The following is a 12,474-nucleotide window of genomic DNA, read 5'->3' on the forward strand; positions in this document are numbered from 1 at the left end:
TACCCTGCTACAACGGCAATATTTTCCAAGTCGCAAAATAATTTATGGAACAAACGAAATATCAGTTTTGTCTTGAATATTTTTAGTACGGAGTAGTCTGACCCTAGAACAAATTTGATCACTTCCATTTAACCCGTTTTTTATTGATTGTTATTCTATAGGCTTATAGGACTAGGAGAATGGAGTATAAAACGGCAAATTATTAAAATTCGGTCGGAGACTTTGGTGGGTTTGGGTCGTCGAGTGGGTCGGGAGATGAAGCAGCTCTAAATCCGGTCCAGCTCTCGGGAGCCGGCGAATAAACTCACCCACGGCAACGTCGGGAAATAGAATCTAGATCTATTTTCGAGCTGCTGCTAGACGAGGCCGACAATTTCCCAGTAGTAGCGCTCAAATTCTCACCGATTGAGACGGGAGTCGCAATTTTATCAAGCTTCCTTCCTTCGACGGACAGAAAATTGTCCGGCTGTTTTCAAACCAAATTTTGGTCAGTTTGACTATGAAAAAAAAAATAAAGGGGATGCTTGATTATACGATTATTCGAAAGCGATACAAACGCTTTTGCCATTTTGTTTTCCGAAAATGGCAAAAATAGATTCCAAATGGACAAAAGCCAATGAAATTTCCAATGTGTTCGTAAATATAGGTCACATGATTTTGAACTCATTACTTACTGATGATTTCATAATCAATTACTTCTGAGTTCTTTATACAAAATGTTTTATACATTATGGATGCCAAACAATGGGGTAAGGCGATGCAAAATCACAGCAGGAGTAAACTGTATTGGCTAGGATTAGGACAAAGTGATCTTCATCAAGCATGTTCTGACATCATAATTCAATAATTTAACTACTTAATAAATTAATAACGAAATTCTCACGGTAACATTTAGTAAGGATAGAAACCAACTACCACTAGATACGACAAATATCTTAGTTAGTAGTATGTTAGTAAATAAATTGATATTAGTTACAAGTTATCATACAAGTAAATTAGTTTTAAGTAATTTTATAAGTTACTTTTTAGTAGTATAAATAATACAAATAGTATAAATATGTTAGCTTTTAAATAATCTTATAAGTTAGTAATATTTTTTTACAAATATGTTAGATTTTAAATAACTTAATAATTAAATATATAAATTGATTAATTTTTAAATACGTTAATAAATTAGTTAGTTAACAATTCAATTATTTAACAATTTAATGAGTTAATAAATTAATAAGTTAATAACAAAATTCTCACGGTACCATACAAAACTAAGTACTATTTAGTAATGATACCAAATATCAATAGTAAATGTTAGTAAATAAATTGATATTACTTTAACAAGTTATCATACAAATAAGCCAGTTTTTAAGTAAGTTTTTAAGTTACTTTTTAGTAGTATAAATAAATAAATTTTGAAGTAATTTATATGTTAGTTTTTAGTAGTATGAACAGCACAACTAAAATAATTTTTAAATAATATTGTAAGTTACTAAGACTTTTTGCAAATAAGTTAGATTTATAAATAAGTTAATAAGTAAATATATAAATTGATTAATTGCTTAACACGTTAATAAATTAATTAGTTAACAATAAATTAATTTAACAAGTTCAAAAATTAGTAAGTAACAGATAAACACCTTAATAGGCTGATAAATAAAAGATTTAGTACAAAGCAAATGTAGAAGAACGAGAGTTTTCAGGTGAATAAATTATGTTTTATTATTCTGTTTCCAAGGTATGAAATTGTCGTTTTTGCTAACTGAAGCACTTATTGAGTTTGCACTGAAATACCAATCAACAATAAATATGAAAGATATGTCAGTAAATAAATTGACATTACTTTAAAAAGTTATGGTACAAATAAGTTTGATTTATAAATAACTTAATAAGTAAATATTTTATATATATATATATATTCTGACATCATGTAGAAACTATGAAGATCTAAGGTGGTCAAACATAGGCTTGATGTGACTGAAATTTTGGAGGATTCCTCATCAAACATCAGAAAACAGAGCACCTTACCGAAACTGGATTGATATATAAATTCTGACTTGTAAGAGTAGGTGAGATGGCTTTGAGTTCGGGGAGTTGAGGGCTTCCTGTCTATGTCCTTCTCTTTACTCATCCCATTCCCCTTACCCCATGTAGAATCAAGTAATTTTTTCATGAGGTTGTATACTTTAAAAAAAAGAAAAAAAAGATACAAAATCAAATTTAAATAACGTTTTTGCAGTTTTAGATAATATTATTTTAAAAAACTAGGAAATATTTATTCATTTAACAAATCCTATTGTCTTATATTTTTTCTTTTTATTGATTTTTACATCTATAAAACAATTACAATGGTAAAAATGCTATAAGAATAAAATTGACATGAAAAACATGCGAGGAAAAACCCAGTTATGAGCCTCCTTTAGAATAAATAAATAATGACCACTTTTCAATTTTCCTTGACAATATGTAAGGCAGCGCGTGGCCATCGGCATTTGAGCTGACAGGGAGGATTATCTGGGATGGTAGTAAAACTGAGCTGATGGACCAAGGCATTAGAGTTGTGCAAAGGGGTTGATGTAATGGTTTGTAATAGCATTTCACTAGTTCTGGAACAAAGGGGTGTAGGGTGAAGTATGATACAAAATAAGGAGAGTTTGAGATGGGGAGTTGATGTCCGAGTGGATCGAGGTCACGATAGCTCAGGTGGTAGAGCAGCGGCGTATCAAGCCGAAGATCGTGGGTTCGAATCCCTCTCATGCCATTAGCTTTTTTTCATCTCAACTAAAAACCTTAATTAATTGTCATGTATTAATTGGTCAAGCGGACCACGAAAGTAGTGAATTAAAAATTATAATTCTCAACCAATCATGCTGGTTTTAGTATCATTTGACGTAATGAAATAAATGCACTTTGAATGTTGTTTTATGGTGGTAGTAGCTGTTTACTTACTATTTCACAAATAACATCAGAAAACGTGTTTTTTTCACTAGCTCTGTACTGAAGGCTTTCCGGACCCAGGTTGATAGGGCCTTTCACTATATTTCATATAAGAACATGAATTTTTGACCCATGATTTGGGGCCTCCCAGTAGCTTTCTTCTGTAAAGGGGAGCCAATTAATCAAATGGCTTGAGCCAGATTGAGCTTGAGAAGCCACTTGGCATACTTCCAAATTTTCTCATGTCTCTCCAATTAACTTTATTATTTTTAAAAACTAATCGCCTCTCTCTTTGTCATTACAGACCTATGATTGAGATTGTTTCGGGGTCCGATTACATCTGGCCACTGTATAATTACTCAAATTCCTCTTGCCTTGTAATTTGCAACACTTATTTGAAAAACATAACAAAGCTAACCCTGATCACAGTTTTTCATCCTACTGATGAAAATATTTGAAAAATACAAAATAAAATAAAATGGGCTATTTTATTAATCTATATATATCCAAGGTGAAATTTCAAAAAATCAAATCGAAAAGAAAGAGAATTTTTACATAGAGGGCCAGAAATTATGACTGTCCAATCAATAAATAAACCATAAACTAAATGCATACCCATACATTTTTTTTATGCTGAAACAGAAGATGGATTCCAACATCCTGCATAATAACTTGTAAATATGTGAGAATTACATAAAAATATTTACTAATAGAAAAAAAAAGGAATTAGGAAAACTGAATAGAAGAGTGACAATTTATACAAAGTATTACTATAATTCTTTGCATAAATTATATTACAAAAATGAAAGCAGAGCATGTGAAAAACATTTCAATTTCAGTGTTTACCGATTAAGTAATTTTAATTTTATTTTTCCTTTTGAACACATACACCTATTAAATACATACAAAAAATATTTCAAATCACAACTTATGAGGTAAACAATTAGTGATACATTATGTTATTTAATACTAACTGGGCAGTCTCGTTATTAATATCTAAAAAAACAAAAATTTTGACCTCTTCAGAAGAGTAATAAAATATAGTAATAGTATTTATTTGAATTTGGCGTGTTATACATTTATTTTATCCTAAAACACATTTCGCTATAAAACTGAGGCTGATTAAGAGGCGATGTTCATTTTTGCCGCCTCCTGCCTTATCACTGATATGAGTTCCATGTTTATCAGGAATACAAATCTCAAACCGGCAATCTGAAATAATGAGACAAATTATAGATTACTTTTTATCTTTTTTTTTTTTTTTATATAAAATAAAACTACCTCTACTACAGAATTGTCATTTAGCCTGTATTTGTTCCCAGCTAAGATAGGTCTCCCGTCAACATAAATAGGCCGTTTTCCTTCATTCATTATAAAAAAGTCGCCGTTGTTCCGAAGCCTAATGGTCCCCTGCTGTCTCGACACCTTGGTTGCTGGCCCTTCCAATGTTAGATCGACATCCACACTATAATCTTTGGCACATCTTCCGATGGTGATCTAAACATTTTCCAATTAAATAAGGAATATTACCTTGTAAAATAAGTCTAGTGTTTTTTAATAATTCAATTTTATCTCTGTCAGAACTGTGAAGAAATGTTTATTTAGTCATTATTTATCATTTACTCCCTTTCAAAATGGATTAGTTACAAAGGTTTTATTAATCAAGTTTTGTTCAGCATTTCATATTTGTACAAGATGTTTTGTTAATTTAAAATGGAAAAAAATAGTGCATTTTTGATATTTATTTATTTTTATTAACACAAATTGAAAATCACAGCTCAGACTGCTAATTAAATCGGTTATGCGTATGATGATGGTTTAGGAAAAATACTGTCTATAAGTGGTTTGCTTGGTTCTGAAGCGTAAATTTTGATTTGGAAGACACAAAGCACTCTGTCATCCTTCTAATTGTGGCCAAATTCAACTTTTGTCGCAAATAACCCACATTCAATGAAATGCAAGATCTCAGACACTTAACATATATTACACAATCATTTCAAGACATCTCAGAATGGCCAGATATGTTTATTTTTTTTATTATTATTTTTTTTTTTACGAGGGTTCGCAACAGCAGAGGTCATATAAACCCTCTGGGTGTCGGTGTTTTCGAAAAAAATCCCATTTGTAAGTATGTCGAGGTCGAATGCAGGGCCGCTGGATTCGAACCCGGGACTTTTACCTTACAGTGATGAGCGCCGTGTCAACGCCTAAACCTTGCGGCCACCGACGCCCCTCCAGATATGTTTATTAGAGCCGATATATTCCTTAAATGATGAGTGAGATGAAGGGGTTATGGTCATGGGGTCACCGATTTCATCAAAACTTTTTTTAGTGATACTAGCGTCAAAAAATATGGTATAAATACGGACACCCAAGAGCCAGGAAAAAAATGTATTTTAGGAGTAAAAATGACCAAAATTTGCATTCACAAAGCTCCCTTAATCAATCTGAATAAAATTTTAAAGAGTGCAATAAATTTTTTGTTGTAAAATGTTGTCAAGGTCTCTGAAAAAAAGGTAATCGGTGGCAAGAGGTCTGGAGAATAAAGTGGAGTGCAACAGAACCTCACCAAGATCTAAGAGTTTTTATGTGGTTCAATTTGAGAGTAATACATTTTGGCATTGATTGATTCGTCAGGATTCAAGAAACTGTAGTAAATCAGCTCAAATAATGCCCCTCAAACAGTCAACATCACCTTTTTTTAATAAGTTGGGGGCTTTGGAAAATGTAGTGCAGCTTAAACATAAACAACCCAATATACAAAAGCTCCGCCGTTTTTTTTTTTTTTTTTTTTCAATTCTTTCCAGCAAAACTTCATTTTTATTTTGGCATAGAAGAGTTATACAAACTTCATAATGATGATTTCCTTCCATGACCTTATTTGTTTTCAAGGCTAAAGTCTCCCTCTTGTAATTTTTCAAACCATCTCTGACAGGTGCTCTCACTCACACTGCCATCGTCCCAGACTTCATAGCGTTTCTGGCTGTTTGGGCAATGTTCCGACTGAGTTTAAACTTGTAAAACAAAATTATGCGAAAACCACACGTTGTCATCTTAGTAAAGGCTGAATTATTCCGAAGTTACAAAATGCTACTGAGGTAAACATTTTTGTTTGTAAAATGATTAAAAATTTATGATATTCGTACAAAAGAAAAATCATAAATAATAAGTAATAAAAAAGATCATCTGGTTTTTGCATGAAAAATGGCCAACTTTGAAAATGCATTTTTCTCAGCCATTTAAGTCATATACATGCGCTAGATCTCATTTTTTATAAATTGACCAAAGTTAGGGAAACATTTAAAAACAGTCATCTTGATCAGTGGAAAATTTTCTAACCGAAAAGACTGAGAAAATATGAATTTCTAAAGTTGGCCATCTTTTCATGTAAAAACCAAGTGGTTGGTTTTTATTATTTTTTCTATATTTTTTATTTTTATTTATTTATTTATTTTTTATTTAAATGATGCACCTCACTTCGATACCCAAGATAATCACATCTGTCACAGTGACTTTTGTTATCCCAAATCACACTGTTCATAAATTACTAATGTTTTTCAACTTAGTATCGACTTAAAAAAAAAAGTTTCATTGACATTGGTGACCCCATAACGGTCACTAATCACCACACATTTCTTCACGAGAATGTTTACAACAGAGAGAAAACTCCTGGAGAAATGCACTGTTTTGCATTAAAATCCCCTAAAGGTGATGTTTGAAAGAGGGCTTTATGATCTTCATACCAGAGAGAACCAAAATCGTTAATTCTAGTGATACGGCACTCAATTGGAACATTTAAAAGAATATTTTAAAAATGGATCATATTAATTGAGTAAATTTGTTTACAAGTACATGAAATTTCCATTGAATTGAGCATTAGAAAATGCTACAGATTTATTTTTCTAAATGGTTTTACCTGTCTAGATCTCATTAGATATCTAACGAGCCGCCCTTTAAGAACAGCAAGCGTATGGTTGTCAAATTCTTGTGGTGTTATGCCTGATACAGTGTCGACTAAAACCTGCCATCTCATAACTTCAGCTTCAAGTGTCCGAATTTCTTTCTTTTCTCTCCTATAAGTTGTAAAAAATGTATGTTATATAATATCAAAATAGTAAAAAACCAATTATATTACACCAAAAAATACCTGTCAGCCATAGACAGTTCCTCCTCAAGGACTTCATCCGTTTTCCCTGTCAGTTCCATATCGTTCATATTTTCTTCAAGTTCTGAAAAAGGCACAGTCGCTTTGTTCTCGCCCATTGCTTTTGGCACTGTCTGCTCATCAAGTAAATGGTACTGTTTCATAATGTGCCATTGGCTCAGGAGCCCCTTGGCCGTGCGAGCCCTGTGGAACACGAGACTATTTTTGTTCAACAGCTCCTCAAAGGTAGTTATTGTCGGCGCTGGAGACTAAAAAACAATGCCTGAATCAAAAATCCGAAAGAAACATGAACGATGAACACTTACAGATTTCACAGCAGCGAGTAACTGTTGTTCGTCCTTGCTGTATAATGTTTTACTCTCAATGTTTGCTATTACATCCGGGTGCAGGTTCCTCATAGCTTGAACGGCCAGTTTAGATATCGTCGGCTCATACAAAAGTGCATACCATCTGTGTTGAATTTCCTGGAGTGTGAACTTGCAAGAAAATTTAATCCCACGATGGACGATATTAAGATCGTTTGACTAGACAAAAATTTAATTTATGAATATAAATGCACACATCTAACCAGGTATGAGACATTTACCTGAATGACAGCAGTGATTAAAGCTAGGTCATCAGTGGGTTTCCACCTGCCTAAGTCTTTGGTTGAGGAATGTATCGGCAATTTGCTCTTTTTCGACTTTTTCGAGCCTGTTTTGGGCAACAATTTTCTTTTGTCGATGGGCGAGTTGCTCACGACACTCGTGCTTGCAGTTTCAACTAAGAAATCCAAAACTTTTTATTACCGACAAAATTTCTGTACAAAGCCAACAGTAATAATCCAATCTACCTGTTTATATATTTTGCCATGTTCAAAGATTCAAAGAACAAAATAAGAAATGTGGAAATCTACCTATGTTATGTTAATGTTATGAAATGTCAAAATGCATCTGATAGACCAAGTTAGGAAAGATCAGGATGGGGGAACCACAGAGTATGACTGGGTTTGGCTCAGCCAGCAGTTTTTCCTAGGTTTGACTCTCACTAGAACCCCTCAACTTTTTTTTCTGATACCTCATCTGGGACACTAGGAAGTTGGCTGTTAAGGCTTCTTGTGTGAGGTAAACTCGGCTGAACGGAGAAAACCGAATTACAAGTGAAATTAAACGAAGTTTAAGAAAAATTGTTAAGAGCAAAAAAAAAAGGCAGTGCTTTACATGAGTAATGACTCAAGCTGGACCACATCCATCACTGTAAGGTTAAAAGGTTAAAAATACCTTTTATGACCTTTCATACCTCAAACAACTCAAACAATATTGGTCTATTGTACAAATCACTAAAAATAGCAAATTCAAAAATTTCTTCATGATCTCACAAATTACAACTCATATTAAAAACATCCCATAAATGAGATGATCTTGAACATGTGAAAATGGTTTAAAAAAATGAATATGGTTCAAAGGGACAGATGGTTTGGAATAATGTAGGCAATGAAGAGAATCAAAATGCCTTTCAATTATAAAATATTGCTGGCCTCAAAAAATAAAGAAATATACCAATGTTTAATAAAAATTATGTACAAGTGTGAGATAATAATTCTAAATTATTATTGTTATTTATTTACATGATTATTAACTTTTGTTTCTATTTAGATAGTGTATCTTAGAGTGAGAGAGTCTCCGGATAGGTGCTTGGAGGTGGGCGACCTGGCTATTGCCTTCTTGTTGGGGGAGAGAGGGGCCTCCAGAGCAAGTTTCGCTCAGGGGTATAGAGATATGTAAACTTTTCCACATCTACGTTAAGTACTTACAAACATTTAACAAAAATAACTAAATGGTAACCGCGTTCCTCCTCCTGACTGGCTGCGACCGGATTGGTGGCCTTCTGGGGGCCAGATAGTAAGTTTTTCCCCACATGTTGATTTGATAATAAGTTCATTTTGAAATTAATTTTTTTCTATGGCTAATGTGGAAACGCAAAATAAGTGTAAATTTGAACCATTGTCATTATCAAGACGTCCAGCCAGTAGGGTCTCTGTAGGATTGGGGAAATGAGAGCAGATGCACATAAGTCTTCAAGAAGGTTACAGCTCGTAAAGTGAGAAAAAGTTAAATCAGGCAAGGAAAATATAGGTATAATTATAATATAATAACTAATCCTATAACTGAGGTATAGGACAATTTTGAGCACAACTATAAATTTTAAAGATATTATTTGTTTGATTTGGATAGATGGATGGATAGTTGGGGAATACTAGGAAGCAGGGATTGGGCTCCCCGGACACTGCAGCCTTCCGGCTTATTGTGCTTTCCTAGTTCCCTGGTTCAGTACAATCGACTCAATCCTTCTTTTCAGAAGAATTTGGTCACTGAATCATTGACTGTCGCTGGTTCATTTCATTTTTTTTTTACCTAGGTTAAGTCTCCATTGTTGCAGTTGCTTTGTATTCAAGGGGCTGTTTCTGCCTCCTCATTATATAATCTGCAAATGGGATCATTCTTTTATATGACCATGTTATGTAAATATTTTCTCAGATGCCAGCAGCTTTAATAATCCTATCAATCCTCTGAGTCTAACCCTCTCCAACTGCGGCAGTAATTTGCCTTGTTGAGAGTTGTTTTAGCATAAGTTTACTACATCTAATGTCCCTAGAGTTTATCCACTTCTCCTTTTATTTTATTTCGATCCATTCGATGAAGGAAGAATTCTGTATTTATTTTTATCCCAAGTATAGTTTGAGGGCCTATGTATGGTCTGGCCATTGTGTCTGCTTTATCGTTATCCAAAATTCCTTTGTGTCCTGGCACCCAAGATATCAACAGGTTGTGTTTCCCCAGGTTTGGAGATTTTGGATGCATTCACTGTCTATTTGCTTGATTAAATTTTGGTATTTGGTTTTATTTTTATTTTGTGTTCCTTCTCCTTTCTCTTACCACACCTTTGAATCAAGTTCCTGGAGAGAAAAGGTGAAAAAGTCATATCTACGGCCTGTTGTGAAGAAGTCATAAGGCCCCGTAACTTTTCCCATGGAAAAGGGCAAGGTTAAAGTTGATGACGGGCATCTGCAAGTCAGTGAGCATATGTGTGCGACACTTCTGAGTAAAATAAAAAGCCACGAATGTAGATGCACCCAACAAATGACCCAATGCCGGTTCAACAATCCCAAAATATAGTTTTTTGGTATGTAGACCTCAACAAAGACAGTAATAAACTCGTAATGTAAAATTTAAATGCTTACAGAGTGGGTTGGACTGAGAGAGCGTACGCTGCCTGGGAGGTTTCTTGGCGACCGGTTCCGTCGAGTCCTTGGTCGGGAGGCTGTACTCGACAAGCTCATCGTCAAACCTCCTTCGCTTAATCGACCTCGAACTGCTGTAAAACAATTTGTCTCGTTTATCAAACCCGAAATATAATTAAATCCTCCCAGGCCGGCTTACCTTCTCCTCTTGTTCGGGTCAGACAAATTCGGATCCATTGTAGGAGTCAGGGGAAAGTCCAATTCCATTGAGGACGAGGTTGCTTGTACGTCCATCTTTCTGCAATTTTTGATAATTTTCCATCTATTTGGTCGAAATTAAAAGAGATAAACGTTCAAGAAGAACCACGTACCTTCGGTCGAAATACAAAACACTCGGAACGTACCTAAAAAAGCATGGCAAAGCGACTCGACGTATAGGTTGAAACACTTAGATTATAAATTATATAAAAGATTATGTACAGTATTTGTTTTTTAATTATTTAAAACGTTAACTTGGAAAAACATTAAGATTTAAATATACTAATAAAAGTATCTTGTTTATAACCTCGCTAATAAATATATCGTAGATTCGAACTTTAAGTCGAAGTTTAACCCAAGCGGAACGAGAAACAATTAACATTGAAAGGAACTGCTATGATGAAGGCCAATCACTACTTATACGACTATTATCCACACAAAAAAATATATATATTTATAAATTATATTTAACATTTATAAAATTATAAAGTGAAAATAAAAAAATTAAACTCGTTCTTTGTATGAAAGCAGCACATAATATTCAAATTCAATGCTCCTCAGGCACCTTTAACTTGATTTTACGTTTATTTTTTATTTATTTCTTCCTTAATGATACAAATAGGGTTTTAAGCTCCTTACATGTACATATTTTCCAATATTTTATTGCAATCTGCAATTTTTGGTTACATTATGTGATTTGAGAACATAGAAATAAATTGCTTGTTGAAATCGTGAAGAGCAGTCAAGAATGAGGTAGTTTAGAAAAACACCTTTTTTTTTCATTTTATTTGCCACGTTTCAACCTTTATTCAGGTCATCTTCAGGGTATAGTGTGGTGTTATTCTTGCGGTGTCATATTGGTGTTGTGTGAAAGTGTTGTCACAAGCTTTGCCATGCCACACGAATAGCACCACACTATATGTGCTGAAGAGGACCCAAATAAAGGTCAAAATGTCGGCAAAATAACCACACTTTGATGAAAAAGGCTGACAATATCTTGTCTTCAAATATCATTAATGATGACCGATTCTTAGAATGATCTCTGGGGCGTGAATGAATGTACGAATGTAATTTACTAGCGTGAATGGAAGTTTTTATTCCCAATTACTCTAAGGAATGTCGAGGTGGATTGGGTAGTGTGAATGTACCATACTATCATGTTTCTGTGTTATTTGTCTTATTTTATTCACAATTGACAAGGCCCTGATGCTAGCAAAGGTCAAAGAAAAGAGAGAGTTGGTTACTGTTCTACCATAAAATATCTAAACTGGAGAAAAAAATATTTGAATAAAATAAAAGAGCAAGATTAACATGAAAGAAATATAAGAAAAGAAATGTAAAGCTAAGGAGAGAGGGCTGGCAATGACCAATTTAGTTTGCCAGCCCTAAAACTAAGATAATAATATTAAGCTCTGAGGACATTTTGTATTTATTTTGATTTATTTTATTGGTACAAATAGGGTTTAAATCTATATAAACAAAGTAATAGTAATAAAACATATAATAAAAATATATGGTACAACTCCTTGGAACCACCCAACTTGAGGATTGTTCTTGAGCTTGGCAGCAATTCCGATTGCATATATCAGAGAGATGGGCAACAATGTGCCCTGTATAGTTCAGGAGACCTGGAAGATTTATTATGCTCAAAATATTCTGGTTTGTGCCTTTAGCATTTTGGCTAGCAGCTTCTTTCTGCATCTCATCTTCGGTTTTTCTAAATTTTCTACAAACTGGTGCCACCTGATAGGTGAAAATGCTTGGTCACTCTTTGTCCAATGTTCTTCATAATATAAATAATAATTAATTTATTACATATAAGTACTAATTAATTAACTTTTAGTTTACACATACGTTTGACTGTCACGCATTTTATTCTTGGTATTTATGTTTTACTATTCTG

At 33.6% G+C, this 12,474-nt stretch overlaps 1 protein-coding gene across 3 annotated transcripts; it reads right to left on the bottom strand.

Moving 5' to 3' along the window:
- Positions 1–3,949: 3,949 nt before the first annotated feature.
- Positions 3,950–10,890, bottom strand: LOC106666766 (microspherule protein 1). Of its 3 annotated transcripts, none has more exons than XM_014394190.2 (9): positions 10,718–10,890; positions 10,513–10,635; positions 10,314–10,447; positions 7,680–7,855; positions 7,399–7,617; positions 7,076–7,341; positions 6,845–7,001; positions 4,210–4,425; positions 3,950–4,140 (listed from the first exon to the last, which is right to left on the bottom strand). In XM_014394190.2, the coding sequence occupies exons 2-9, from the start codon at positions 10,605–10,607 to the stop codon at positions 4,051–4,053; spliced, it is 1,353 nt and encodes a 450-aa protein (XP_014249676.1). In that variant the 5' UTR covers positions 10,608–10,635; positions 10,718–10,890; the 3' UTR covers positions 3,950–4,050. The 3 variants fall into 3 exon arrangements, with proteins under 3 accessions (XP_014249676.1, XP_014249677.1, XP_014249675.1); XM_014394191.2 differs by having other exon boundaries at positions 10,314–10,444; positions 10,513–10,611; positions 10,685–10,890; XM_014394189.2 differs by having other exon boundaries at positions 10,513–10,611; positions 10,685–10,890.
- Positions 10,891–12,474: the final 1,584 nt, after the last annotated feature.

Source organism: Cimex lectularius, unplaced genomic scaffold (genome assembly GCF_000648675.2).
Source record: "Cimex lectularius strain Harlan isolate CLEC.00 unplaced genomic scaffold, Clec_2.1 scaffold52, whole genome shotgun sequence".
Taxonomy (NCBI): domain Eukaryota; kingdom Metazoa; phylum Arthropoda; class Insecta; order Hemiptera; family Cimicidae; genus Cimex; species Cimex lectularius.

What these genes read in the sequence shown, in the direction of transcription:
- LOC106666766 (XM_014394190.2), bottom strand. Translation starts at nt 10,607, where the DNA reads ATGGACGTACAAGCAACCTCGTCCTCAATGGAATTGGACTTTCCCCTG. An exon ending in GACCCGAACAAGAGGAGAAG is followed by an intron (nt 10,448 to 10,512) that starts GTAAGCCGGCCT and finishes ATTGTTTTACAG; the next exon opens with CAGTTCGAGGTCGATTAAGC. An exon ending in GAACTGTCTATGGCTGACAG is followed by an intron (nt 7,002 to 7,075) that starts GTATTTTTTGGT and finishes TACAACTTATAG; the next exon opens with GAGAGAAAAGAAAGAAATTC.